Raw genomic sequence first — 25,495 nt, 5'->3', positions numbered from 1 at the left:
ATAAAAATGACTTATTTTTCCAACTGGTGGACTAAAAGACATTTTTTTCGAGCTGAACAAATTCAAATGTGACTAGTTTTAATAGTTATTTACTTAAAGTGCTAATTTAAATACGAGTTGATGGTTTGGACAATTGCAGGAAAATTAATTTGATTTTTGTGCGGATAAAATGACAGGGAACGTTGTTACATGAGGATTTTCGGAACAAAAATTTAATTTAACTTCTGAAGTTTTAAAGTTTTTATACTTCCACAGTCTGTTTCTCAAATTTCAAAAATACTCAAATTTTGCTTCTTCGTTCTCAAATTTTCTGGTTCACTTTTAGTCTTTTAGTCAAGTTTTCTTCGACGAAATAAAATTTTCGACTTTCAAAAAATTTAAGAACGAATTCTTAAGAACTAAAAAATTGCGAGAAAAACGATTGTGAAAACCGTATCTTTCGATCGGTCGCAGTTTCCAAGATACCCAATATCTACAGATACAGATTGAATATACAGATTGTTTCGAACCTTCAAAAATGTGGACCTCTGGCGACAACCCAAATATTTAAACGGCCATAACTCAATTATTTGTTGACAAAAATTAAAAATTCTTGCGGCTTTGGATTGAGCGTGACATTCTGTGTTAAATAAGCCGAAGTTTGTTGAGTTTGCTTAATAAATAAACAAGACATTTGTCAAAAACTGTTTTAAAGAGGTCATTTTGGGTTGATTTTCAATCACTTATGTTCAAAAATTAAAAAATTGAAAAATTTTTATCGTTTGAATTTTTTTTCGTGAAAAATTGACTATCGAATTTTGGGCTTTTGGGCACTTTTTCTAACGTAGAATGAGCCGAGGAAAACGATGGCGCAAACCGCATCTCAATATCTCTAATAGTTTCCCACATATTTAACTTTAAAAATTAGGAAAAATTAGAATGAAAATCAAAAATTCAAACAGCCATAACTCAGTTATTTGTTGTTGGATCTGAATTTCAATCCCAGACTTGAAGTCTGCGCAAAATTCTGCGTAAAATGAGCTATAATTACTCCAAAAATAAGCGAGATATCGACCGATGAAGTTTAACATACTTTTAGTCATAAAGTTTTATTCGACAAAATCAAATTTTTGAGTTTCGGAAAATCTAGAACGAATTCTTAGTTAAAAAGTCGCGAAAAAATCAATGGCGAAAACGGTTTCTCGAACAAGTCAGTAAAAAATGTAAATAAGGCAAATTTTTATGTTTCTATTTCCCGTGAATGTTACGAACAGACAATGTTTGTATCAGCAAGTTGTATATATTTAATAAACAAAAAATTTATAAAACAATAAAAGTACAGGAACAGGAAAAAGTTCGATAAATTATCAAGAGGAAACAGTAGCACTATTGGTTCAATGAACCAAAAAGGCGAAAAAAAAAAAGAAGTATTGAACCAGAAAGCAAGGAGCATATGTAGAAAAACTTGAACAAAATGATGAAAGAAGGAAAAGAACCTTCAAGGAAATCAGATTACTACTTGCAATTAAAGAGCTTGGATCAAGCACGCAAGAACAAATTAGAAATTATAATTTGTATTTATAAGTAGGTTTGTACATACTTCAAGTACCCTTGCTTTTGAACGTTAAAACACAATTTCAATATTTGTTTTTCTAAGTCTTTTTTTCACTTTGGAATTTTTGTTGTACATTACTCATTATGTACCTACACAAAATGTAAAGCACGTTGCCCAGATCAGTATGAGTTGGACGTTAGCAAGAGGAAATTCCAGGAGCTGCTGAAGTCGCGGTTTGCTGGACCTTTGTCTCTTTTTTTTGTCATAGTTATTTCAAGGAAAGATTAGATCTACAGACAAGTTGTGAATCCATCTTTTTACCAATAATGATAGAAACATGTTACGATTATAAATAAATAAAGGGGATGCAAGAAAATCCTATTGGTAAACGTGGCGAGATTGTAAATTTTAGTTAGTTCGTGAATGGGAAACAAAATTTTTCTTTTGGGTTTAGCCAAGTCTAACCAAATGACGCACTTACCCTGATCGCACAAATTTTGTTAAACATTTTCACACGAGAAAATTTATTCTAAATGCTTAGTTCTTTTAATTTCATTCTATTTTATCGATGTTCTATATTTTAATCATGACGTCATTCACAAATTTTCCCATCTTATCTCTTTAATTTCTTGTCACAATAACGATCGTTACTTTGAATTGTGGCACTGAACTAGTGCGATATTTGTTTTTAGTTATTTTTTTCCTAAAATGCGTATGTACCATTCAATACCATTCTCTCAATCTGCTTATTTTATTCCTCATGAATATGTAGTTTCTGGTGAAGTGAATTACTTGTCTCTTTGAATTTAGCTACGTGATTATTTTGATAAGTATGAGAGTAAATTCTTGCTTCAGATTCAAACAGGATGTCTACATAAATAGAGATAGAGCAAATTGCTTAATTTGCCGAAAATTTGGTCAAGTGAAAACATTTTTTTAGGGTTTTACGCTCATTAAAATAGGTAGCCTAAGTGTACACGCATAGCTGCGTTCAAAAAATAAAAAATAAGATTACGTAAATGCAGGCTTGGAACATTTTTGCGTTACGTATTATTTCAATTTTTTAATAATTAGGGTAATCGGTTGTCACAACAATGGAAAATAGTGAGAAATTTTTTGCGAAAATATCAATCAAATCCAATTCAAATTTCATTAAAACACTCAAAAAAATTGTTGGCCTATCTGGCGACCATTTTTAATTGTTGCTAAGAATTTCAATTTATTTTGTCAAAACTTATTTTTAAATGCCAAATTTAACAAGTTTAGTACGAAGTTATTAACATTTACATCTACACCGATTTCCGTTAGATTTAACAGATATAATAATAGTATGGGCACGCAACACACAATTAAAAAATTAGCATAAACTGTACTCTTAGAGTATATTTGGCAGATTTCAACCTTGGATAATCAGATGTGTGTTAATTTGAGAGAAAGAAGATAAAGAGGTAGCTACCGAAAACCGGCTGGACCGTAAAACAATAAGGAAAAGCGCTTGATAACTGTCAAATTAGACCCATCTGTCCAAAGTGTCACAGATTCGAAAAATATTGTTTTTGTGCATAAAACGTTGTACGCACCTCTGACCAAAAGAGCGATCACGCTTTTTTCGTCGGGCTTCAACTTTCTTCTGTTTGCGTGATCTATCTCTTTCGGTCCTCTATGCGTAAATAACTAATAATCTATAAATAAACCGATATCAATTAACTTAGTGATCCGTAGAGTCAGAATAGAAGAACCTCACCTTGACCAAAAAAGTTGAACGCACGGTCTCGCCTAAAAGTTCTTCAGTTAAAATTAGTCAGACGTCAGATTCTTTGTCGCAATACTTTGGAATGTCTGAAGCAAATCAGCCTTGTAACATCAAATGCCCTGAATTTTTATAATCATCAGACGTCATTTCCTGTCGTCTCTTCTTGTATCGGATGGAAATTGAAAGTACTTTAACGGGCAAGGTAGAGGTCAACGATTCACACGTGCTGAAGTCATTAGCAGGTAAAGTACAGTACACCTGAATAGTAAACATTGATTTTTACAAAGACCAAGGACAGTCGTATAATTCTTACAACCAAATTGAGATAAAATATGTTGGATCAAGGATAATTGTGCACATACCAGGATTTTTGCACTGCGGATGAGTCAGAAGTTTTTAAAAAAATAACTGTGAATTACTTGTTTGTGTACATCAAGTTTTTCCGTAATGTAAACAGCCATGATATTTAAATAAGACGCGACTGTGGACAAACACGACTCAACCTGCATTCTTCAGATTTTCAGATAACAACCTACTGAAAATTTGAAAACTAATGTTATTAAAAATTCGAACAAAAGCAATACAACAAAAATGTGATTTATATTCTGCCTTGACTTTTACACATTTGAAAAACGTATTTTCCTCGCAGCTTTTTCCTGATTTAAACTTCCCCGTTAAAAAAAATGACGATGATAGATCACCTAATGAAAATGTATGTATCGATGATATTTAAATTGCATGTTTCTGTATTCTAAGGACATTGCCAAACGTACCAATCACGTAACTACTTTACTTTCAACCTGTTCAAATTACCACACTATTGTAGGTGTGATCAAACTAACAAAATAAGATGTTTGTTAGCTTGTTTGGACGCATTATCACAGTGTTAATGGGTCTTAATTTGCATGAGTGACAATTGTTGAATGGAACAACAGAAGGTGCTGAAATTCATGCCTGTCGACAATAAGAAAATCACATTAGTTTTGACCTCCACGTTTGTAAATTTTTTGTTTTTTTGTTAAATAAGAATCAATGTTTGGTGTTCAAAAATTCGGCTACTGAAGGTTGTTGACTTCGCTGTTTGTAACGCTGAAAACACGATATGAGGAAATCATATGAAGATGACTACTTTCATGCTATTACAATATTATAAAATTTATATCTGTAAGGTAAAGATTAATGAAATTTTGCATTGGAGATTTTATGATTAGTCCACCAACTCGAATCTTGAGAACTGCATCGATTATCTAACATTTAAACTTTTAATTTATGGTAGATAAAAGGAATTCCGGCAGTGTAGTTAATCTTACAATTAGTTTCTCCTTTTGAACAATGATAAAAATCTACATGCAGTTGTTGCACTTCATTATTTCATTGTTTCACAATATGGGAATTTTAAACAAGTTCACCTATTGGAAAATGTTTCCGTTTTACCATCGAGATATTTATGATACTTCATAATTGGCTACAGGTGCATTTGAGTATTTCTTAATGATAAATATGCATGTTGCTTATGGTAACATTTTCGTGAATTTAGAACAATGTCCACTTTCTTTTAAATTTTATAGCCAATTTCTAATTAATCTTATATTGACAAGCTTTGAAACATAACAGACTTTCGCATCTGACTTTTTATTTTTTCATTGGAGTTGTTATTTACGGTATGAGTAAGCTAAACAATTTGTTTATTCACGTGTATCAAACATTTTTTTCTTCAATTTCGTCAATAAGACTTAAAAAAAATATTGCTAAGGTACTTTTTTCGTAAACTGATTTCGTTCTTTCTAACAATAAATTGAATACTGCAATTGTAGTTTTGTTCAGAACATCACTTTCAGACTCGAAATCGGCAAATTGCATTTGCATTTTATAAACAAGCCGTTTGTAGCAACAACAATTTCAGATGTAGTTTTATTTTTTATTCGCGTTGTCAATCGCTCTCAATGTGAATAAACTGTAGCTGTAAACATTTTATTCATCATTTTGATTAAAGTATTGTTTTAATAATGAAATTTAATACCTAAATAAAATGAGCATTTATTACTATTATTTACTTCGTATATTAACAATTATTTCTTTTAATAAACATATTAGCTCATTACCACATACAATTATTGAAAGTTTTTTAATTACTTATTTTAATGTCTGTTTTTAGTTTTGAATCACTAAATTAAATAAATTGGTATATGTAACGCAACCTTCAAAAAAATCTTATATAACGTCCGTTTAAAGTTGACTTATCATGTATGTAAATGAACCAACAAGAGTCTCGTTTTTCGTTACTCTACCTAAACGTTTGACCTACTATCTATTAAATTGATGTGATCGATGGCGACAATTTTTTAAACAGAAATTATATTTGTTCATATTTAACTTTATCGAAACTAAAAAGTGAAACCAATATTTACTAAAATTTGTTTGATTTTTAATTACGACATATTATGTAAGTATTTGAATTTCAGATGATCTTTATTGTTTATTATTGAGTTTATTTTCAAGAGCAGATCAAAAAATGTCAAAAGAACTGCGTTATGACAAAGGTGAATATTAAGGTGTTAATATTCGATTAGTCTTTCGAACTCCTCGGTAGTGTCCACATCGGCCAAAACTTTTTAAACTTTTGTTCAAATTCCTGAATTACAAATGAATTTTTTTGTGAAGTGTGCATAGTGAAAAAATCAAAGTGAAAACAATCACAAGAACAAAAAATTCCCTCTCTGCAAGAACTAAACTGGATTATTGTAAAATGTGGGTGAGTACCAAAAGTTTTCTATATTCTTTATACTAACAAAATTACAGCTGAGTCCTCCTATTTTATCACCTCAAATATTTGCAACACCCTGTATAATAGTTTAATAATCCTTTTTTAATACGTGATTGTGAAGAAATAACTGATGCAAGCCCACGCCGAGCCGCACATTTTAAATTCGAACCGGCGCCTCCACCATTTTTATCAGCTCCCAAAATGTAGGTGCGCTCATTCTCCAGTTAATTTTCAAATAATTATTGCAATTCACAGACTAATTAATCTTTTTTTTATTGAAAAGGTTTATAATAAAGGTATTTCTACATTCGCTGGTGACAAGCATGCGAAAATGGATGGATGACCTTCGTCTTTTTTGTTGTTTAATTTATTCCTTTTTGATTTCCGACCAATTTCTTCAAGTTAAAATAAAATAATGTAACAAAAACAACATATTTTATTCTTGAAATTTATTATTACTACAATCCATTCAACACTGTTGCATATGTAAATAAAAATAAACAGTTAAATATGTTATAACATTTCCGTATTCAAAACTTAGTGAATATTTTTTAATACTTTAATGCAACCTTGGTGTCTGCAGTATTAATAACAAATACGACATGCAAATAGTTGTGTATCCACACAAATGTTTTTTTTTGTATATTTTTATCTTAATTTATGAATACAAGATAAATTTTATTCAAAATAAGTTAGTGAAAATAGCAATTAATTAGGCTCAGTCAAGAAACAATTTTTTATTTCCAGAGGAACCTTGGCGTTACCCTATAATCATCCAGCACACCTGTTATTGAAAAAAATGAATGATTCTAACTAATTTGTAGACACCTACAATTTTTCTATTAATAGATAATAAATCTGATCCTAGAAAAGATGAAAAATTGCTCAAAAATATTTGAGGAATGTATCTTAGTTCGTATATCAATTTTAGTCGGAGAAGACACTAATAATTGAGCTATAATTTTAAAAATATGGACCAGTTAAGTATACATATAGATCTATAATATCACAAGTGCAAATTGAAAGAAGTGCTGCGGTTGACTATTGCCGAGGTAATTTAGGCCTTAGGACACAAATCGTACCAAGCTCGATGAGGCTCAGTGAAGTCAATGTATTTCAAAGGGATTTCCACCTAAAAATACAACGAATAAATAATCTCATATTTTTTATTTTCAATTTATTTACCTGTCCCATCGTGTTATTGTGCAAAAACTGTTTCGTCTTTACCGCCACTGAAAGCGTCTGCTCACAAACGTCAGACAAAGAGAACAAATATTCAAACGTTTCCTCAAAAACAGGATTACAGGAATCCACAATAATCTAAAACATTAGAATCGGATATAGGCGGTGCTTAATTAGTTGGGTGGAGCTTACTTTAGTGCGTTGGGAGGAGCCAGTGATTTGACCCTGCGACAACGTTTTAATACGAACGAAAGGGTCGGGAATATCATTGGGATCCTCGAAAGGTAAGTTACTGAAACACAGATATTAAAAAACTTTAGGAAACAGTTAAAGTTACTTACGATGCTTGATGGACAGTTATCAAAAGTTTTTGACGAGGTTCATGGTAACTTAGAGTTAGTTCTAACCGCCCCAAATTGTGTAACCCCGTTGATCTACAACAGTTCTTCAGGTGCGTGAAATTTTTATAAAAGTTAATACCTGATTGGGTTGACAAACTCATGAGAAATGCTAGATCTAGAATGAGGTTCTTCCACAACCTCCGCCTTAGTCGAAGTTCGCGATCTCACGCTGTTATGCCTAGACCAATACTCGTCAGAATCAGAGTCACTTTTGTCGTCTTCTTTTTCATACAACTCATTTATTAAAATCTAAAAGAAACGCGTCGATTTTACATTCGTTCACGAAATAATATTACCCTGAGTTCCATGGACAGAACAACTTTACTTCCTTCATTAGCCATGGCAAACTCCTTGTGATGAATCTCCATATTGGGTTCATTCATTAAATCAGAAATTTTGTACGAAAACTGAGTTAAAAGAGCGTCTGTACTTTTATCCATGACCGTCATTTGAAGATAGTCGTGAAGAGGTTTTTGTACCAAAAAGACGAAACCTTGTTCCCAAGCAGGATCCACGGTGTGTTTCCTTGATTTACTCTTTTCTCTGTGCTCTCCAACTGTTAAATAGAAGAAAGGATGCGGTTTTATTGGATGTTTAGCTTCGGGAAGATTTGTAGCCATGTCCACGTAAGCGATTAAAATCGCTCTGCTGATGTTCTCAACTTTGAGGATCTGTGTTTCTTCTCGTATCTACAGGATTGTGAAGTAACACTGAAGAATTGGAGATAGAAGACTTACCGCATCCAAGTCTTTGACACTTGAAGATAATGATAACCAGGTGAATCGCAAATGAATGGATCCATGTTTCACGTTGTCTAACTTCACCCACTGGTCTCTGTACCCTTTAAGAACAGAACTCACTTCAATTTTACCACTAGAAAGAACGATTAACCAAAGGATAAAGAAAACGAACGAGTTACCTTCCCAAGAAGTCATCTTCAATCATATTCTTATCGAAGAGCTTAAACGTTAGGTGTTGCGACAATGGATCAATTATAATAAACTGAAAACATAGAAATATTTGTTTTGTTTTGAACCTTTGGGTACGAACCTCACACCAATAGTCCCATTTCGGGTTCAATGTTTGATTGATGATGTTAGTTCTTCGTTCTTGCGCCCCCACGTAAAGAATAACGTAAGGATCAGATCTACCTCTGATGTCTGTAGCTAACAAATCTTTGGCTTCAAACACGTGAATTCGTAGCACTCCGGCTGGCTCTAAAGCTGCCAATTCAGAAAGTGCGATGGATTTCGAAAACCGTTTTTTAATTTTATTGGGAAAAACTAATTTTTTCGTGATTGCTTCCACAATTTTTGACTTGAGATAAGCGGCGAGACCTGGGATATTCCACAAGCCGTCAAGAGTGTAATCAATATCTGGTAAATTAAGAAAGTAGACTTGAATACCACCAATTAGTGGCAGTTTTGGAATGAGTGGTTTTAACACGACTCGTACCACCACGCTCATCTGAAAAAGAAATAATAACGGCTCGTTTTGATAAAACAATTTACCTGGAAATCACGAATTCCGCCAACTTCTCTGCCAGAAACTGAAAACTTAATGTCACAGTCGCCGTCATATCTACAAAAAGATGTTCTTTATGAATACCACAACTCAACTGTAGTTACATCAAATCAAAGTCAATGATGATTGAATCGTCAGAAGCGGTGTGTTCGTAAACTTTAATTCCATCAATTTTCGGCGGCTACAAGTTGTTATTGTTACTGTGAGAAGACGGGAATTTAAGCAAGTAAGAAGTGTCTTACTCTGATCCCAAAATCGATGTTTTCGAACTGAAACGAATCATATTTCTCTCGTATTTTTGTCTCGATATAACTCCGAAAGAATTTCACAGCAAAGCTGTTAAGTATGGGTCATAACTTCGCTATTATCTAAAAGAAGAATTTTGTACGGAATTTTATTGTTGCGAAATTTACCTTATTCAGCCATTCGGCTCGTTCTCTGTCCGGAAATTTGACCTGAAAGTATTTTTTTAAGTAAAACTTTAATTTATGAAGTTTTAACTCACCCAAGCAGGGAGCTCATCAATTCTCTGGAGTAAATCTTCTTTGGTGTATGAACAAGCATTGGATTTTAATGTTATCTTGTTGGTTCTTCGGTGGTTATGTTTTTCCAGCCATATGAGGGTACCCGTCATTATCAGAAGTAATATTAAAGACCATTGCATGCAGCAAATGGCATAGCCCAGAAGAAGTAAAAAGATCTGCAGAGTAAAATGTTAAAAGACATCAAAAGTGAAAACGGCTCACCTTAGAAAAAATTGCGGTTTTACTCATTGTAGTTCAGAACCTTACCGGAAATTCTTGAGAACAAAGTCTGGAACGTAAATGAGAAAAATTTATTGTCAATTAAAAGAAATATTCAATTACAAGAATTAAAGAAATGGAGACAAAGTTGCAATAAAAAAATGATGACTGCTTTAATAATGTAATAATTTTCTCGGTGCGCACATGTTAATAAATTATGCAGAAAATTATATAACATTGTTTGAAGTCTCTGGCTGCCATATGTTCGCAATGTTGTCAAATTGTACCAATGGATTTTTTTGAAAAAAATTCAAAGTTTTTCATTGTTGAACTATTCCGTCAAATATGTTTTAAGAAATGTGGTTTTGCTGATTCATCCCGAATTTAAATTAATAAATAGCCATAAATTAACAGAGCTAATAATGTGATTGAGAACAGCAATAAAAACAGATTTCTGGCAGAAACTCTTGCGATAAATGTCAAATGTAAGCGCTCCGCTCAATACTGTTTTGTCCGTAGATAGACATTTTCTATTGCAATTTATAAGCAAGTACAATAATAATTTAACGCTTAATTGTCTAGTGCAATATGGAAAGTGGATCAAATTGCGCCTGGCATGCGTATGCGGAAGAGAAAAATGCGAGAAGACATTTCATGTCGGGGAATTTTTTATAGAACTGTCGGTCGGTCGGTCGGTGAAAGTATAAAACCAACAAAACTATGCAATGTAACTTGTTACATGTTTTTGTGCGAAATATGAGTCGTATTCTGCCTGAAATGAACCCCAATAACGCAAATTTGCTCCAAAAATAAGCAAGATATCAACCGCAGAAATTTGACATAGATTCAGCCATGAATTTTTATCTAAAAAATTGCGAGAAAAACTGGCAAAATTTGAGATCGATCGGACAAATAGTTTACAAGTTTTGGTCAAAAACCAAAAAATTGAAAAATTTTCATCGATTGAGTCGGAATTTTTTTTCGCGAAAAATCGACTATCGAATTTTGGGCTTTTAAGAACTTTTTCTAACGTAGAATGAGCCGAGAAAAGCGATAGCGCAAACCTTTTCTCAATATCTGTAATGGTTTCTGAGATATTTAGCTTTAAAAATTAGGAAAAATGAAAATCAACTATTCGAAACTTTGATCGCCCATAACTCAGTTATTTGTTGTCGGATCTGAATTTCAATCCCAGATTTGGAATCTGCGGAAAATTCTGCGTAAAATGATGTATAATATTCCAAAAAATAGTTTTAGTCGTGGAATTTTTTTTCGCAAAAAATTTGCAATCGAATTTTGGGCTTTTGAAAACTTTTTCTAACGTAGAATGAGCCGAGGAAAACGATGGACGTCATTTTGCCTACAACCCAATTTATCTGATCTGATATTTTTAATTAAATGTAAGTTTATAATGAGGTTTTTTGTCTAAAAAATAAGGACCTTTCACCCAGCTAAATTTTTCGTGTTAAACACGCTCGATATTCTGTCTTTGCTTTATGTTTTTGTCCTTTTGCATTTCCTGTCTGTAATAATAATTATATGTATTACATATAGTCATGCGAATCCACCATATCCTGCCAAAGTTGTCTTGCAGTAATTAATTGTGACGCTGCCAATCTCAAATCGGACACTTATTTCTAGAGACAAGGACTGTTATATTTAACACACAGAACAAAATCTGGCATAAATTTCCCGACTTACAAGGTAGTTGATGATTTATATTACCTCCTTTTATTTAACTTGCGTGCCAATTGGTAATGGAACTACATATTAAAATTCGTACACTTATTTTTTTTATATTCACCACCTGATAAGAACTAACTCATGGCACCATTTTATTCGCTTGACCAAAGCAAGGTAATGAATAGTTAATGCAATTACGGTTACCTAGAAACCGATTGATGGCACAACCAAGCGGTTAGTGACAAAGGTATAACCTTCACAGCAATATAAAAAATAATTTTATATTAATATCTTCATTCTTACCACATAATGTATATTTTTTTGAAAACGGTTCATCAAACAATTTTTTGTAGCATACGAAAACGCAAACAAACTATTAATTAGGAATAGCTGCCAATTGAAATAATTCTTAGATAGTAATCAAATCGCTGCGGTAAATCAGTTTCACTGGGTTCACATTAATCAGAGCTTTTAGAATTCGGATACTAACAATAAAATCACAAGTAGACAAATAACTCTCATTTCTTCGAATACAGTTTGAGATAAAGAAAGGTACATAACAAACAATAAATCTTTGAAATTGACTTGGCACACAAACTTACCTCTCGAAATTTTATTCCTCCGAAGTATCCCACTATTCCTTGACTTTTACAACCACTAAATTTTACAATAATTTGTTTACAACTACAGACTTTTAATGTATTTTCCTTCACTTGTTGATCTCTGTTTAATTTTATAACCACGCTTTACCAAAAACTCGTATTTACTGTTCGAAAGCAAAAATCAATACAGTCGTTGCAGCTAACGCCCGACTGACTGGCGCTTAAAACTGCCAACTTTATTGACAAAGCTACTTTGTTGCTAGACTTTTAATTAATTTCTTCCAAACATAACTTGATACGTGAAATAATTACAGGTCGTCAATTTTAAATCAACAGGTTTCCAAGTTTAATCAGATTGGCTCGGCATCAAAAAGAAACATAGCAAGCAAAAACCATGTATTAAAAAAAATACAAAAATAATCTGAAAATTACATCACTTTGGACACAAATCGAACCAACATCGATAAGGCTCACTTAAATCTACATATTTTAAATTGATTTCAACCTAAAAAAAAAACAAATTGCAGGAAAATTGAGTTTAGTGTAACGCTCACCTGTCCTATTGTGTTGTTGTGGAAAAACTTCTTTGTTTTTACTGTCGCTAACACAGTCTGCTCATAGGCATCGGACATCGAAAAAGAATATTCAAAAGTCTCTTCAAATACTGGATTACAGGAATCCAAAATTATCTAAAAATAGTGTTAGTTTTCTCCTCTTTGTTTCGTTTTTTTGTACCTTGGTCCTGCGAGCAGCTCCAGGGGAATGTCCGGGAGACAACATCTTAATCCGGACGTAAGGATCGGGAATATCGCTGGGATCCTTTAGAGGCAAATTCCTAGACAATAAGCTCCAAATAAAACATTTTGAAACCTGAAAACAACTCACGAAACTTGATGCACCGTCACTAATAATTTCTGTCGAGGCTCATTATACTCGAAGCTAAGTTCCAGACGACCTAAGCGATGCTCCCCGTTCGAACTGCAAGTAATTGTTAGTCAGAACTATTTCGTTTCATTACTAGGAGTATTACTTAGAACTGAGGGACCGCCCAACAGGTGGTGGAGCGGACACAGGAGAAGCCACCGAACTAACGATCACTTCTTCTTCGTTCTGCGATTTTCTAAAGGAACTTCGCGATCTGACACTGTTACCTGTGAAAATCGATAAATAAACGTAATTTAACCAACTAGACTTACTATCTAAGGAACTTGGTTGAGGATCGTCTGAATCCGTGTCACTTTCTTCCTCGTCTTCGTACAGTTGATTCGTCAAAATCTACTCAAACTTTTGTAAAAGACAGTCAAGACATCACAGTGAAATCTCACCCTTAATTGCATGGACAGCACAATTTTGCTCTCTTGATTAATCATGGGAAATTCAACTTTGCTAATTTCAAGATTCGGTTCTTTGATCAGCTCTGAAATTTTGTACGAAAACTGCGTTAAAACATGCCCTGTAGGTTTGTCCATGATGGTCATCTGAACGCAGTCTTCAAGTGGTTTGGGAACTAGGAAAACAAAGCCTTGTTCCCAAGCAGGGTCGTTTGTATGTTTCTTTATTTTGCTTTTTTCTTTCTGTTCTGCAACTGCCATGTAAAAGAAAGGGTGCGGTTTGATGAGGTGCTTCGCTGATGGGAGTTTCTTCGCCATGTCAACATAAACGATTAGAATCGCTCTACTAATATTATCAACCTTCAATCTCTGCGTTTCTTCGCGTATCTTCAAATTAAAGTTGTTATAAAGTCAGAAATGTGCGAGCAAACTTACCGCGTCTAAATTGTTAATGTCGGAGGATAAAGACAACCAAGTGAAGCGCAAGTGGATAGAGCCGTGTTTCGCGTTGACTAATTTAACCCATTGATCTCTCTCACCCTGAATAACTGTACTTATATCAATTTCGCCACTTAAATACAATATTTAGTACACTAAATAAAATACTAATCACAGTTGAAGTACCTTCCTAAGAAGTCATCCTCATTCACATTGTCCTTGTCAAAGAGTTTGAACCCTAGATGCTGTGACTGGGGGTCTAGAATTACAAACTGAAACTCCACATCTTAAAAAAGTGTTAAAATTTGAACGATTTTCTACCTCGCACCAGTGGTCCCACTTGGGATTTAAATTTTGATTAATGGTGTTGGTTCTCCGCTCCTGAGCCCCCAAGTAGAGAATAACATAAGGATCAGATTTCCCGCTGATATCCTTCGGCATTAAATCCTTCGCTTCAAACACGTGAACTCGGAGAACTCCCGCCGGCTCCAGCGCTTTCAACTCTGAAGACGCCACCGATTTCGAGAATCTCTTAGTAATTTTGTTCGGAAAAACAATTTTTTTCGCGATCTTCTCTTCTATTTTCGTACGCAGAAAGGAGCTGAGGCCTGGGATGCTGGAGATGCCATCAAGAGTGAAACTTATGTCAGGGGTGTTGAGAAAATAGATTTGAATGCCTCCAATTAACGGCATTTTTAGTAGAAGAGGTTTAAGCACGACGCGTACTTCCACGCTCAACTGTAAAGAAGATGATAACTGAGGAGAGTTTGGTGGAGATTTACTTTACTTGGAAGTCGCGGATTCCGCCGATTTCGGCTCCAGATATCGAGAAGTTTATGTCACAGTCACCGTCGTAACTAAAAACTTTTGATATAATAAATCAGTGTTATGAATCTCTGCTTACAAAACATCGAAGTCAACAACTATGGAATCCTTTGTCGAGACGGTGTTGTAAACTTTAACACCATCAATTTTAGGAGGCTACAAATTGATAATTTTAGATGTTTACTGATTGTTCCTTCAGATATTACCGTTTTTCCAAAATCAATACTTTCGAATTGGAAGGAATCATATTTTTTCCGGATCTTTGATTGAATTGAGGTCCGGAAGAGCTTCACCACGTAATTGTTAACTGTGGGCCACAACTGTGTAATTATCTGGAAACGAAAATGTAAATCACTTCACCCTTGAGGTGTTATGGAAACTTACCTGGTTGAGCCACTCGGCGCGCTCTCTGTCTGGAAATTTTACCTAAAAAAAGATTTTAAAATATACCAAATAAATATATTTGTAGATAAAATACGTTAAGAGACATTCAATAAAAAAACCTCGAACAATCTATAATAGTTTTATTATACACAAAGAGTGCAGCTAATTAAACCAAATTTTACGACTATCTATCGTTATTTCTCGGTAATAAACAACAACGACGTTATTATTATTTTTAATTGTTATTTTTATTGTTTCCAACAGCGTGGCCAAACATGAACAGACGTTTGGGTGTCTACATTAAAATCGTTAATTAATGAACTCCGCCAATGCATGATTTTTCCTATATGTACTTGTTAAATAACTACATTTACTTACCCACGATGGAATCTCATCAATTCTTTTAATAACATCATGTTTACTAAAAGAACATGCTGTTGCTTTCATTTTAATCTTCTCTGATCTACTTCGATCGTGATGTTCGAGCCAAATTAAACTAGCCGCAGCTACGAAAAGTAAGACAAACGACCATTGCATGTAGGAAATTGCATATCCTAGGAAGATCAAGGCAGCCTATTGAACGGTGCATTTAATTATTCTTGAACAGAAAACGGTATTGACTTACCTTGTAAATGATTCTTATCAGAATGTATCTCTTATTCATGGCTTTTTTCTGTGTGCGCACTTCTGATTCTTGCACCTCTACGTCGGCGGGTGAGATTTTAGAGGCTTCATTGTCCGTCATCTCTGTAATTTATTGAGTTACATCATTGCGACAATTGTGCAGTTCAAGTTCAGTGGGTTAATTGTCTAGGAAATGTAGGTGTCGGTCGGAGTGAAGATAAATCTAATTTGTAGATATTTAACAGATTTTGGGATATGTTGATATTTTCAATTACATCTGTTTTTTGATGTAATAAACAAATAATAATTACTCATCTGTGAGGTAAACTGAATTTTAATCACGTGTGGACTAGAATGACAAAAATCTAATCACTAATCACTAGTGAGGAAAAGAGATTCCTTTTATTAATTATCAAAGAATGACAAAAGAGTATATTTTTGTTAAATACAATTAAAAAAAATGGTAATGAAGCTATTAACGCATCCTATTAACGCATTTAAAACAAAACAAAAATACCTATGTTAAAACAGCAAATTAGAAAAAGTGCATCATTATTTAAATATTTAATGAATTATCTATCACCAAATACATATTTAACGACTTACCTACATGAGATGTTTACGGTTTTAAAATGTTTATTAAGTTTGAACTTTTTCGAAGGTTGTTATTCCCAAAAATACTTTAATGGAGAGAATTTTAACAATATAAATTTGACATAAGGAATACCCGTTTACGCCTCATCTTCCACCTGACCCACAACAAAGCCTCAACCACCAGCACTACAGATGGTCGTGGTGAATGTTGCGTGAGGTGAAATAATCTATAAAACTGGTTGGTTGTGGTTGGAAAAGACCAGAAGCCACTTCAAGCGTTTCAGCCCCACGAACTGCAGGCTTTGCACAGCTCAAACGTTAGTCTCTATAAGGACTTTATAGGATGAATACAGGGTGTTATTGAAATTGCTACCAAACATTTAACTCGTGATACTCGTCACTGCGAATATCTTTTTAAATTTATTTTTCTTGAAATCGCACTTTTTTAAACTTACTTTTTCTGGCTCGCTGACCGCATTTGATGAGAAAAAATAGTATATTATGATACGAGTTTAAAATCGGCATTTTGTACCATGTATAAAAGAGTAAGTGCGAACAAATGTTTTATAAAGAAGCTATCATACGCTATTTTTTCTACTTTGCCCCATAAAATATAAATTTCAAAATTTAGGGAATTTTGCGTTAGTCAACATATCAAAAAGGCGGCTTTGGAATCAGTTTGATGCTCGAGCCCTGCTGCATCCTGCGAGAATCAAACCATTGACACAATTGACAGTTTCTATTGCAAACCCAAAAAAAAAATTCACTGTTATTATTGCACGGTATTTGTTTTTTTCAATATGCAAAAGCGTATCATCATCATGTAATTATTCGTAAACACAAAATCATGAATGAATTTTTTTATCACTAAGATTTATTTTATAAAAATCAATTATGTAAATATCCAAGATCACGTTTACATTATTACTATCAAGATTGCGATATCTGTGTAATTTTACTGTTACTTAACTGTAAGGCTATAACTGTTAATTTGAAAATTATTTTCCAATAATATGTTGTGTATTAATCAAAAATATCTAGGAGAAAATTCAGACCAATTCAAATAAGAATTATGTACGGCGGTTTTAAGTGATGGCCAAATTACCTGGATTCTTAATTAGATTTTTTTGGTTGTATTCAAACTGCGCCAAACATACAACAATGAAATTCTCAGTCATGCAAGTAGCTTTGGGAACGTTCCATTATCCAAGAATGTCACGGTCAAAAACTCAACTGAAGGTACTATTAAAAAACAGTACAACCAAAACAAGTGAATTAAGTTAAATCACCTATTTTAGTTGTGTAATAAGCTATATTATTTACTGTAATGAAAAAAGCGTTGTATAATATACCCCTTATACAACAAGTGATATAATATGGCTACATTACACCCCTCATTTTTCATTATTGGTGATATTCGATTTGTCAAAAAATTTACATTTAGTTACAATAAGTCTAAATAAATTCAGGTGTGTTCATTTTTAGTGTTTGGCTAACTTATCAAAAACGTATATTTTTAATCCGTATAAAACGGTCCTTTTAAAAATTACGAAAATTGAAAAGCGATGAATGCATTAATATTATCAGATATCAATAATGCTACGTCCCTGTAGAGATTATGAGAATTTCGTCAGCTGTACGAGTTTATATTTGTACACCAAAGCGTTTAATCATGTTGTTTACAAGGAAAAATCGATACAGGGGGGTGCCTTCTCTAGACCATTATCGGTGTGGCGCCTACAACGTGACCATCAAACCAATTTAAAGCCATTTCCGACAATTTCCAGATTAGAGAAATCTACAATGCAAAACGACAAAGGAAAGAAATGTAGTAGGTAGATAATAACAGTGTCAATCAATCACTGTCATTTCTAGCCGGTGATGATGAGAACTTAAAAAAGCCATCATTATTCATCACCTTTATTTTTATGCATTAGGTATACAGACAACACTTACATGATGCCACTGAGTTTTAACACTGTCACGAGTTTTCTTCTAACAAATCAATTAAGCTCAAACTGCCAAAGAAAGGCTTTTAAATCAGTTTAAGGGGATGCGTACATATTTTACAAAATGTCAGTTTTTAATTTTCAAAATTGTAGAAATGACAACAAAAAAATTTAAATTTGCCATTTGCGACACTTGAAAATTAACCTGTTTCTGATCTGAGCAAAAATATCTGAGATTTAGACCAAAAGAAAACTATTATTATCCGACATTTGCCCGCCTATAGTTAAATTTAACTTCAGTGCAGTCATGTCATTTTTTTCTAACAAATTTAACTAACTAATCCTGACTACTTTCCGCATATACTCACCATACATATCGCCAATATTTACACAAAATTGCCCACATCTTGTTATTATTTTGTTATCAACATAACACTAATCTGAGTGTAAGTTTACTTTCGATATTCCAAGATTCTGTCTATCAGTGTTTGCGTAGTGACAACTAGTTGTCGAGCTCATCTTTAGAATATTGTATTATTGATCTATACCGGTACTTTGTAATTATAAATTGTTAGTCAAAAAAATTTCAAATCTTAATTTTCAAAACACCTACTTGAAAATCTGGGTGAAAATCGGTGGCGCCGAACGCGCATCTTTCATTCAAATAGGTAACATAACAAACGCCCAACACCTAATAATTAAAGAACCGTGATAAAGACTGTTTAGGGTTTAGCCATCATGGTATTATATACCGTTTATTGGTCGGATATCTTTAGTTTTACTGATAATAGCGTCATTGCATGAACCGTAAGCTATCAAGCGAACACGAATAAATTTTCGTAGTCGATAGACCGCATTAATTTATTTATTTCCCATAATACATAAACCAAAAAACAGGTGTAGGAAGACAATACATCGTTCAATTGTTATGATCCCACCGATGATTCATGGACCCATCACTGATCATTATGGCTAATTATGTATGCTTTGCATGACGAAGGTCCATGGGTCTAAGTGATAACAGAAGCTATATAATTGTACCCCCAACATCATTCAGTATTCAGTATTCAGTATTCAGTATTCAGTATTCAGCATTCAGTATTCAGTATTCAGTATTCAGTATTCAGTATTCAGCATTCCATATTCCATATTCGATATTCAGTAGTCAGTAGTTAGTAGTTAGTCGATCACGAAGTTAGTCTGTAGAATTAAAGAATATATATATACCATCAAAAGTTTGTGTCAATCCTCTTCAAAATTCGACCGGCCCAAAAAGGAGATAAAAAGAACCATCACAAACTGGCGCAGTCGTTAAGGATTTCCAACCGGGAGCAGAAAAACTTGTGAAAAAGGGAAGATACGGTCAACTTTGTTGAAAATCCGCAACCTGATTTCAAGTCTACTGATCGAAAAAGAAAAGGAAGAAACAAACTTCTAGATCCGAGTCATCTTCACGGTAAGTGGAATTATTCTTTTGACCACGAATTTCTAACTTATCTATACGATGGTCGATACACGATCCAACCAAAACCAAAACCAAAATCAAAACCAAAACCAAAATCAAAATCAAAATCAAAACCAAAATCAAAATCAAAATCAAAATCAAAATCAAAATGAAAGTTCTGTCCAAACCTTCAATCTATCTGATATAAGAGCAATCATTTCTGACGACTTTGATGGAAATCGAGAAAAACTCTATGATTTTGTTCAAGATTGTACACAAGCATGGTCATTATGCAATGATCAACAGAAGCAATTACTACTTCCTTACATTGAATCGAAACTAAAAGGTTCAGCTCGTGCTCAAACAAGAAACAGACGATTCAAAGACTTGCAAGAATTAAATCTCTATTTACTTCAATTATTCGGTGATCGTCGCGATTTATCTCAAATTTTAGAAGAACTAAATTCAATTAAACAAAATAAAAATGAGTCAGTCCAAAATTATTTTAATCGTATTGAAAATCTACAAACTATCGCCCTAAACACATCAGCTTTACAGGATGCAATCCAAAATCCAGGTAGAACAGCTATGATAATGGAAATTGCACTTCAACGATTTATTTTACATTCAAATGATGCTATTTCGAATTGTTTACGTAGATCAAAACCGCAAACACTAAATGATGCGTTACGCGAAGCATTATCAGAAGAAAAATATCTCTTAGCCCGAAATCCACATTGCAACGGTAACACTTCTACATTATTTTGTTCCTACTGTAAGAAAAAAGGTCATAAAACTCAAGAATGTCGAAACTCTTCTCGTGATCAATCTAAGTTCCATTATTCAAACTCACAAAGACAAACTAACTCTAATTCTAACTCTAATTCCCATAGTACGACTAACTCTAATCGCCAAAATCAAAATACAAATCAAAACTCAAAATTCTGCAACTATTGCAAACATAAAGGACATATGATTTCAGAATGTCGAAAACGACAATATAATAATAACAAAAATCAATCAAGTTCACACAATTTACCTTCCACATCATCTTCATCAAATTCGGTAAATTTAAACGCCAAAATGTCCACAATCAGTGTCGCGTTACTAAAAAGCGATACGCATTCAAGAAATCATAATTTCAAAAAATCAAATCAAATTCATATGCAGAATATCGACAAAGAATTTTTAAATAAACAATCCTCTTATCATATTGATTTATCCAAGTCAAATCTTACATTTGTAAATCTTCCTCATTTCAACAATCAAAAACAAATAATCAATTTCAAATTTCTTGTTGACACTGGTGCAAATGTCTCTCTGATAAAAACCGATAAGTTGAAGACAACATCATTAAATTATAATCCTAATGATACCACCATGATAACTGGTATTGACTCTAATAATGCAATTTTAACTGCAGGCAGTGTTTCCTTAGAACCTCATTTCGAGAATCACGATTTAAAGATCAAATTCCAAATTGTCCAAGGTGATAACGCTATTCCTTACGATGGTATTATCGGTAACGATTTCCTAACCGAACAAGAAGCAGTAATTGATTTGAGTAATTCTGAATTAAAATTAAAATCTTTGCCATTCCCACTAAAACTGTATCCGCATTGTTCCTATTCGATCAACTCTTCCGTACCAACAATTTTAAAACCGCGTTCTGAAACTGTTATTGAAGTCAATATAGTTAACGAAGGAAATTTAAATGTTGGACTCTCACCGGAAATTAAAGTTCACGATGGTGTTTTTTTGGCAAAAGCTATCCTATTTGTAAACAAAGACAAGAAAGCTTTAACAACAATAGTTAACACTACAGACAAATTTGTAAAAGTAAATCATATAAATTTACTTCTGGAAGAATTCAGTGAGGACCGAAGTAACATTTTTCTTAACACATCCGAGTCAAATATCACGAATCAAAAACAATACATTAAAACAAGATTGGAAACTCTTGATGCCAATCTTCGACTTGAGCACTTAAACGACGAAGAAAAACAATCTGTAATTAGAATCTGTCACAACTATAACGATATTTTTCAACTACCAGGAGATCATTTAACGCACACAGATGCAATTCGTCATAAAATCATTACAACAAATTCAGAACCAATCAGTTCAAAAATCTATCGCTTTCCAAAAGTACATCAAGTAGAATTATCTAACCAAATTGATAAAATGCTCGATCAAAAGATTATAGAACCCTCAACTTCACCATTCAACGCACCACTATGGATCGTCCCCAAAAAGGTAGATAGCTCTGGTAAACCAAAGTGGCGCATTGTTGTGGATTATCGCAAATTAAATTCAGTTACAGTCGGTGATTCATTTCCAATTCCTAACATCGAAGAAATTTTGGATCAATTAGGTCATTCATGTTATTTTTCAACTCTTGATTTAGCTAATGGGTTTCATCAGATCAAAATGGATGAAAACGATGCTTATAAGACAGCATTCTCGACACACACTGGACATTATCAATTCACTCGTATGCCATTCGGTTTGAAAAATGCTCCATCAACATTCCAAAGAATGATGAATACAGTTTTAACCGGATTACAAGGCTCACAGTGTTTTGTGTACCTTGATGATATTGTCATTTATGCTTCATCAATTGAACAGCACGAACAAAAACTAAAGGCTATATTCAAGAGACTTCGCGAAAATAATTTAAAGCTTCAACCCGACAAATGCGAGTTCATGAAAAAAGAAATAACATATCTAGGACATGTTATATCTGCAGAAGGTGTGAAACCTGACCCTATGAAAATTCAAGCTGTTACTAAATTTCCCATTCCGACCAAAGTTCAAAATGTTAAACAATTTCTGGGCCTAGCAGGTTATTATCGGAAATTTATTAAAAATTTCGCAAAAATTGCTAAACCACTCACAAACCTTTTAAAGAAAAATCATCCATTTGAATGGAAAGAAGAACAACAAAAATCATTCGATCAATTGAAACAAATACTAACAACAGAACCCATACTTCAGTATCCAGACTTCGAGAAAACTTTCATCGTAACAACCGATAGTTCAAATTTTGCAATTGGTGCTATTTTATCCCAAGGCGAAATAGGCAAAGACTTAGCTATCTCTTATGCTTCACGCACATTGAATCAATCAGAAATCAACTATTCAACAACTGAAAAAGAACTTCTCGCTATTTTATTTGCTGTCAAGCGATATCGTCCGTACTTATATGGTCAAAAATTCAGAATAATCACAGACCACCGTCCTCTCCAATGGTTATTCAATTGTTCAGATCAATCATCTAGACTTTTAAGATGGAAATTAAAACTCAGTGAATTTGATTATGAAATTGTGTACAAGCCTGGTCGTCTAAACGCAAATGCTGACGCACTGTCACGAAATCCAGTTTTACCCATAACCACTGACGACAGACAGTATTCGAAATTTCTCGAATATCACTACAAAAACGACAAAACAATTGAATTTTCCTCAATAAAAGAAAATATCTTTAACGTAAGTCCTAATGTCTTATTTATAGCCAAAGATCTACATCCAGACAACAAAAATTACGAAATTCTAAATGAAAAATACGATCTAAATGTATTAAATGCAGATAATATTAATCTTCACGATGTTATTGTTTTACAAAACAACTAGACTCTATCACAAAACATTTCGATCTCTTAAACGAAATCATAGTAGAACTTACTAATGAGTACGATTCCCTCATAACGTCAATAATGTTTGCTAAACTAAACATCATATATCCAAAGGTAATCAATCCTCAAGACCTATGGTCAGAACTTTCAACTATAAAAATTAGTACAGATTTTATTTTTCCAGTCACTTTGAATGACTATAGTGATATCTACAAACTATATTCACTGTGTAAACTTAATGCAATTTATAACAACGAATTATTAATCTTTTCTCTCAAAATTCCATTAGTTGATCATAAAAATTATAATCTTTTTAAAGTCATCCCTCTACCTATTCAACATTACAACTCTAACATATATTCCTTTATAACGCCTTCCTATCCTTACTTGACTATCAGCATAGAAAAGGACGAATTCGCTGGATTGAAAGATCTTTCCAACTGCCAACCACTGGAAGAAAGGATAACACTATGTTCTGATGTTATGACATACGCCACCACCTCAAATCCAAGTTGTGAAGTTACACCTAAAGTAGAACATTCGAATGAAGTACCAACAAATTGTCATCTCAACGTAATTAAAGCACAATTCGAAGTTTATCACAAAATTGGACCCAACGAATGGTTGTACATTGTTTCGAAGCCAACGAGCCTCACCATCAACTGCAAATTCGATAAACAGGACTCTACGGACAAAACCATAGAAAACGTCGGAATAATTCGATTAAGCACAGGTTGTGTAGGTCGCACTATGTCTTCATCCCTTAAACCAAGTTATAACCAAACCGTCATCGTTCATCACTACATCCCTAATTTCGACATAACGAGAAATGTCAAATACCCAGGGAAAATCAAGGAGTTAAGCAGAATGGAAACCAAACCCGTGATGTTCCGAACCGTCGATTTAGACCAACTCCATGATGCCAAACATCAACTCCAGATGTTTTCAGATGTACTACAGGACCAAATCAACAAACCTATCCTAGGAACTTACGTCGACCACTCCGTGATAATATTTTCGTCGCTCATTTTCGTAATCTTTGGTGCCATGATCACTTTCATCTACAGAAACAAATTGGTGCCGAAGTGTTCAAAACGCAAAAGTGAAGTGTCAAGTTTGCAGAATACCCAAACTGTGCAGCAGACTGTTCCACAAAGTGAATTTTCGATTGAAATACCTCAACAAACTAGTAACGAAACTCATAATGTAAATTTCAGAAGCATTTATTAAGTAGTTCTCCCTTTTTTATATCTCCATGTTATCTTTATTGTTTTTTTACTTTTTATATATTTGTATTCACACATATATCAAAAAACTTAGGAGGGAGGAGTGTTATGATCCCACCGATGATTCATGGACCCATCACTGATCATTATGGCTAATTATGTATGCTTTGCATGACGAAGGTCCATGGGTCTAAGTGATAACAGAAGCTATATAATTGTACCCCCAACATCATTCAGTATTCAGTATTCAGTATTCAGTATTCAGTATTCAGCATTCAGTATTCAGTATTCAGTATTCAGTATTCAGTATTCAGCATTCCATATTCCATATTCGATATTCAGTAGTCAGTAGTTAGTAGTTAGTCGATCACGAAGTTAGTCTGTAGAATTAAAGAATATATATATACCATCAAAAGTTTGTGTCAATCCTCTTCAAAATTCGACCGGCCCAAAAAGGAGATAAAAAGAACCATCACACAATTAAATAATACGCGATTTATAAGGTGTGCGTTCAAACAGATATTTATTTAATAAGTAAATGCTGAGTCGTAACATCATTCCATTATAAATAAAACAGTTTATTTTATTAGACGCGCCTCGTATATAACGAAGAAAGTCGTAACATGACCGTTTGTTTTGTTTTGTTTTGTTACGTTACGACCATGTGAGTTGATAAGCGTTCACGAACAAGGATATTTATTCAATGACGATGAAACTCACTTGGATAGGAAAAAGGTCACACTAAACCAAAAACACGAAATTTCTATCACTCGTCGCTAACGCACTCCATGTGGAATTCGCGTTTGGTCTCTGAACTTGTCCTTCCACGACTAACGTCGTGCTCTGAAACACTTTGGAA

The 25,495-nt window shown here is 33.5% G+C and overlaps 1 protein-coding gene and 1 pseudogene across 5 annotated transcripts; both read right to left on the bottom strand.

The window, feature by feature from the left end:
• Positions 1-6,485: 6,485 nt before the first annotated feature.
• Positions 6,486-11,744, bottom strand: LOC148174284 (extended synaptotagmin-2-like; annotated as a pseudogene). Its single transcript, XR_015770208.1, has 16 exons — positions 11,627-11,744; positions 9,905-9,971; positions 9,664-9,858; positions 9,572-9,613; positions 9,401-9,526; positions 9,263-9,339; positions 9,146-9,215; positions 8,685-9,101; positions 8,554-8,636; positions 8,372-8,507; positions 7,931-8,323; positions 7,714-7,883; positions 7,575-7,667; positions 7,426-7,525; positions 7,237-7,371; positions 6,486-7,183 (listed from the first exon to the last, which is right to left on the bottom strand). The product of XR_015770208.1 is annotated as an extended synaptotagmin-2-like (transcript).
• Positions 11,745-12,565: 821 nt separating this feature from the next.
• Positions 12,566-25,486, bottom strand: LOC148174283 (extended synaptotagmin-2-like). 4 transcript variants are annotated; one of them, XM_088037909.1, is made up of 17 exons: positions 25,357-25,486; positions 15,790-15,911; positions 15,543-15,737; positions 15,165-15,206; positions 14,987-15,112; positions 14,860-14,936; positions 14,743-14,812; positions 14,277-14,693; positions 14,142-14,227; positions 13,953-14,088; positions 13,512-13,904; positions 13,383-13,461; positions 13,217-13,337; positions 13,072-13,164; positions 12,922-13,021; positions 12,741-12,875; positions 12,566-12,691 (listed from the first exon to the last, which is right to left on the bottom strand). In XM_088037909.1, the coding sequence occupies exons 2-17, from the start codon at positions 15,907-15,909 to the stop codon at positions 12,620-12,622; spliced, it is 2,262 nt and encodes a 753-aa protein (XP_087894035.1). In that variant the 5' UTR covers positions 15,910-15,911; positions 25,357-25,486; the 3' UTR covers positions 12,566-12,619. The 4 variants fall into 4 exon arrangements, with proteins under 4 accessions (XP_087894035.1, XP_087894032.1, XP_087894033.1 ...); XM_088037906.1 differs by lacking the exon at positions 25,357-25,486 and adding an exon at positions 18,945-19,052; XM_088037907.1 differs by lacking the exon at positions 25,357-25,486 and adding an exon at positions 18,700-18,800.
• Positions 25,487-25,495: the final 9 nt, after the last annotated feature.

Source organism: Gnatocerus cornutus, chromosome 5 (genome assembly GCF_029298725.1).
Source record: "Gnatocerus cornutus isolate USDA-ARS CGAHR chromosome 5, icGnaCorn1.1, whole genome shotgun sequence".
In the NCBI taxonomy this organism is placed as follows: Eukaryota; Metazoa; Arthropoda; class Insecta; order Coleoptera; family Tenebrionidae; genus Gnatocerus; species Gnatocerus cornutus.
Note: the sequence above shows the minus strand (reverse complement) of the source record. Positions and strands in the feature narration are given on the sequence as shown.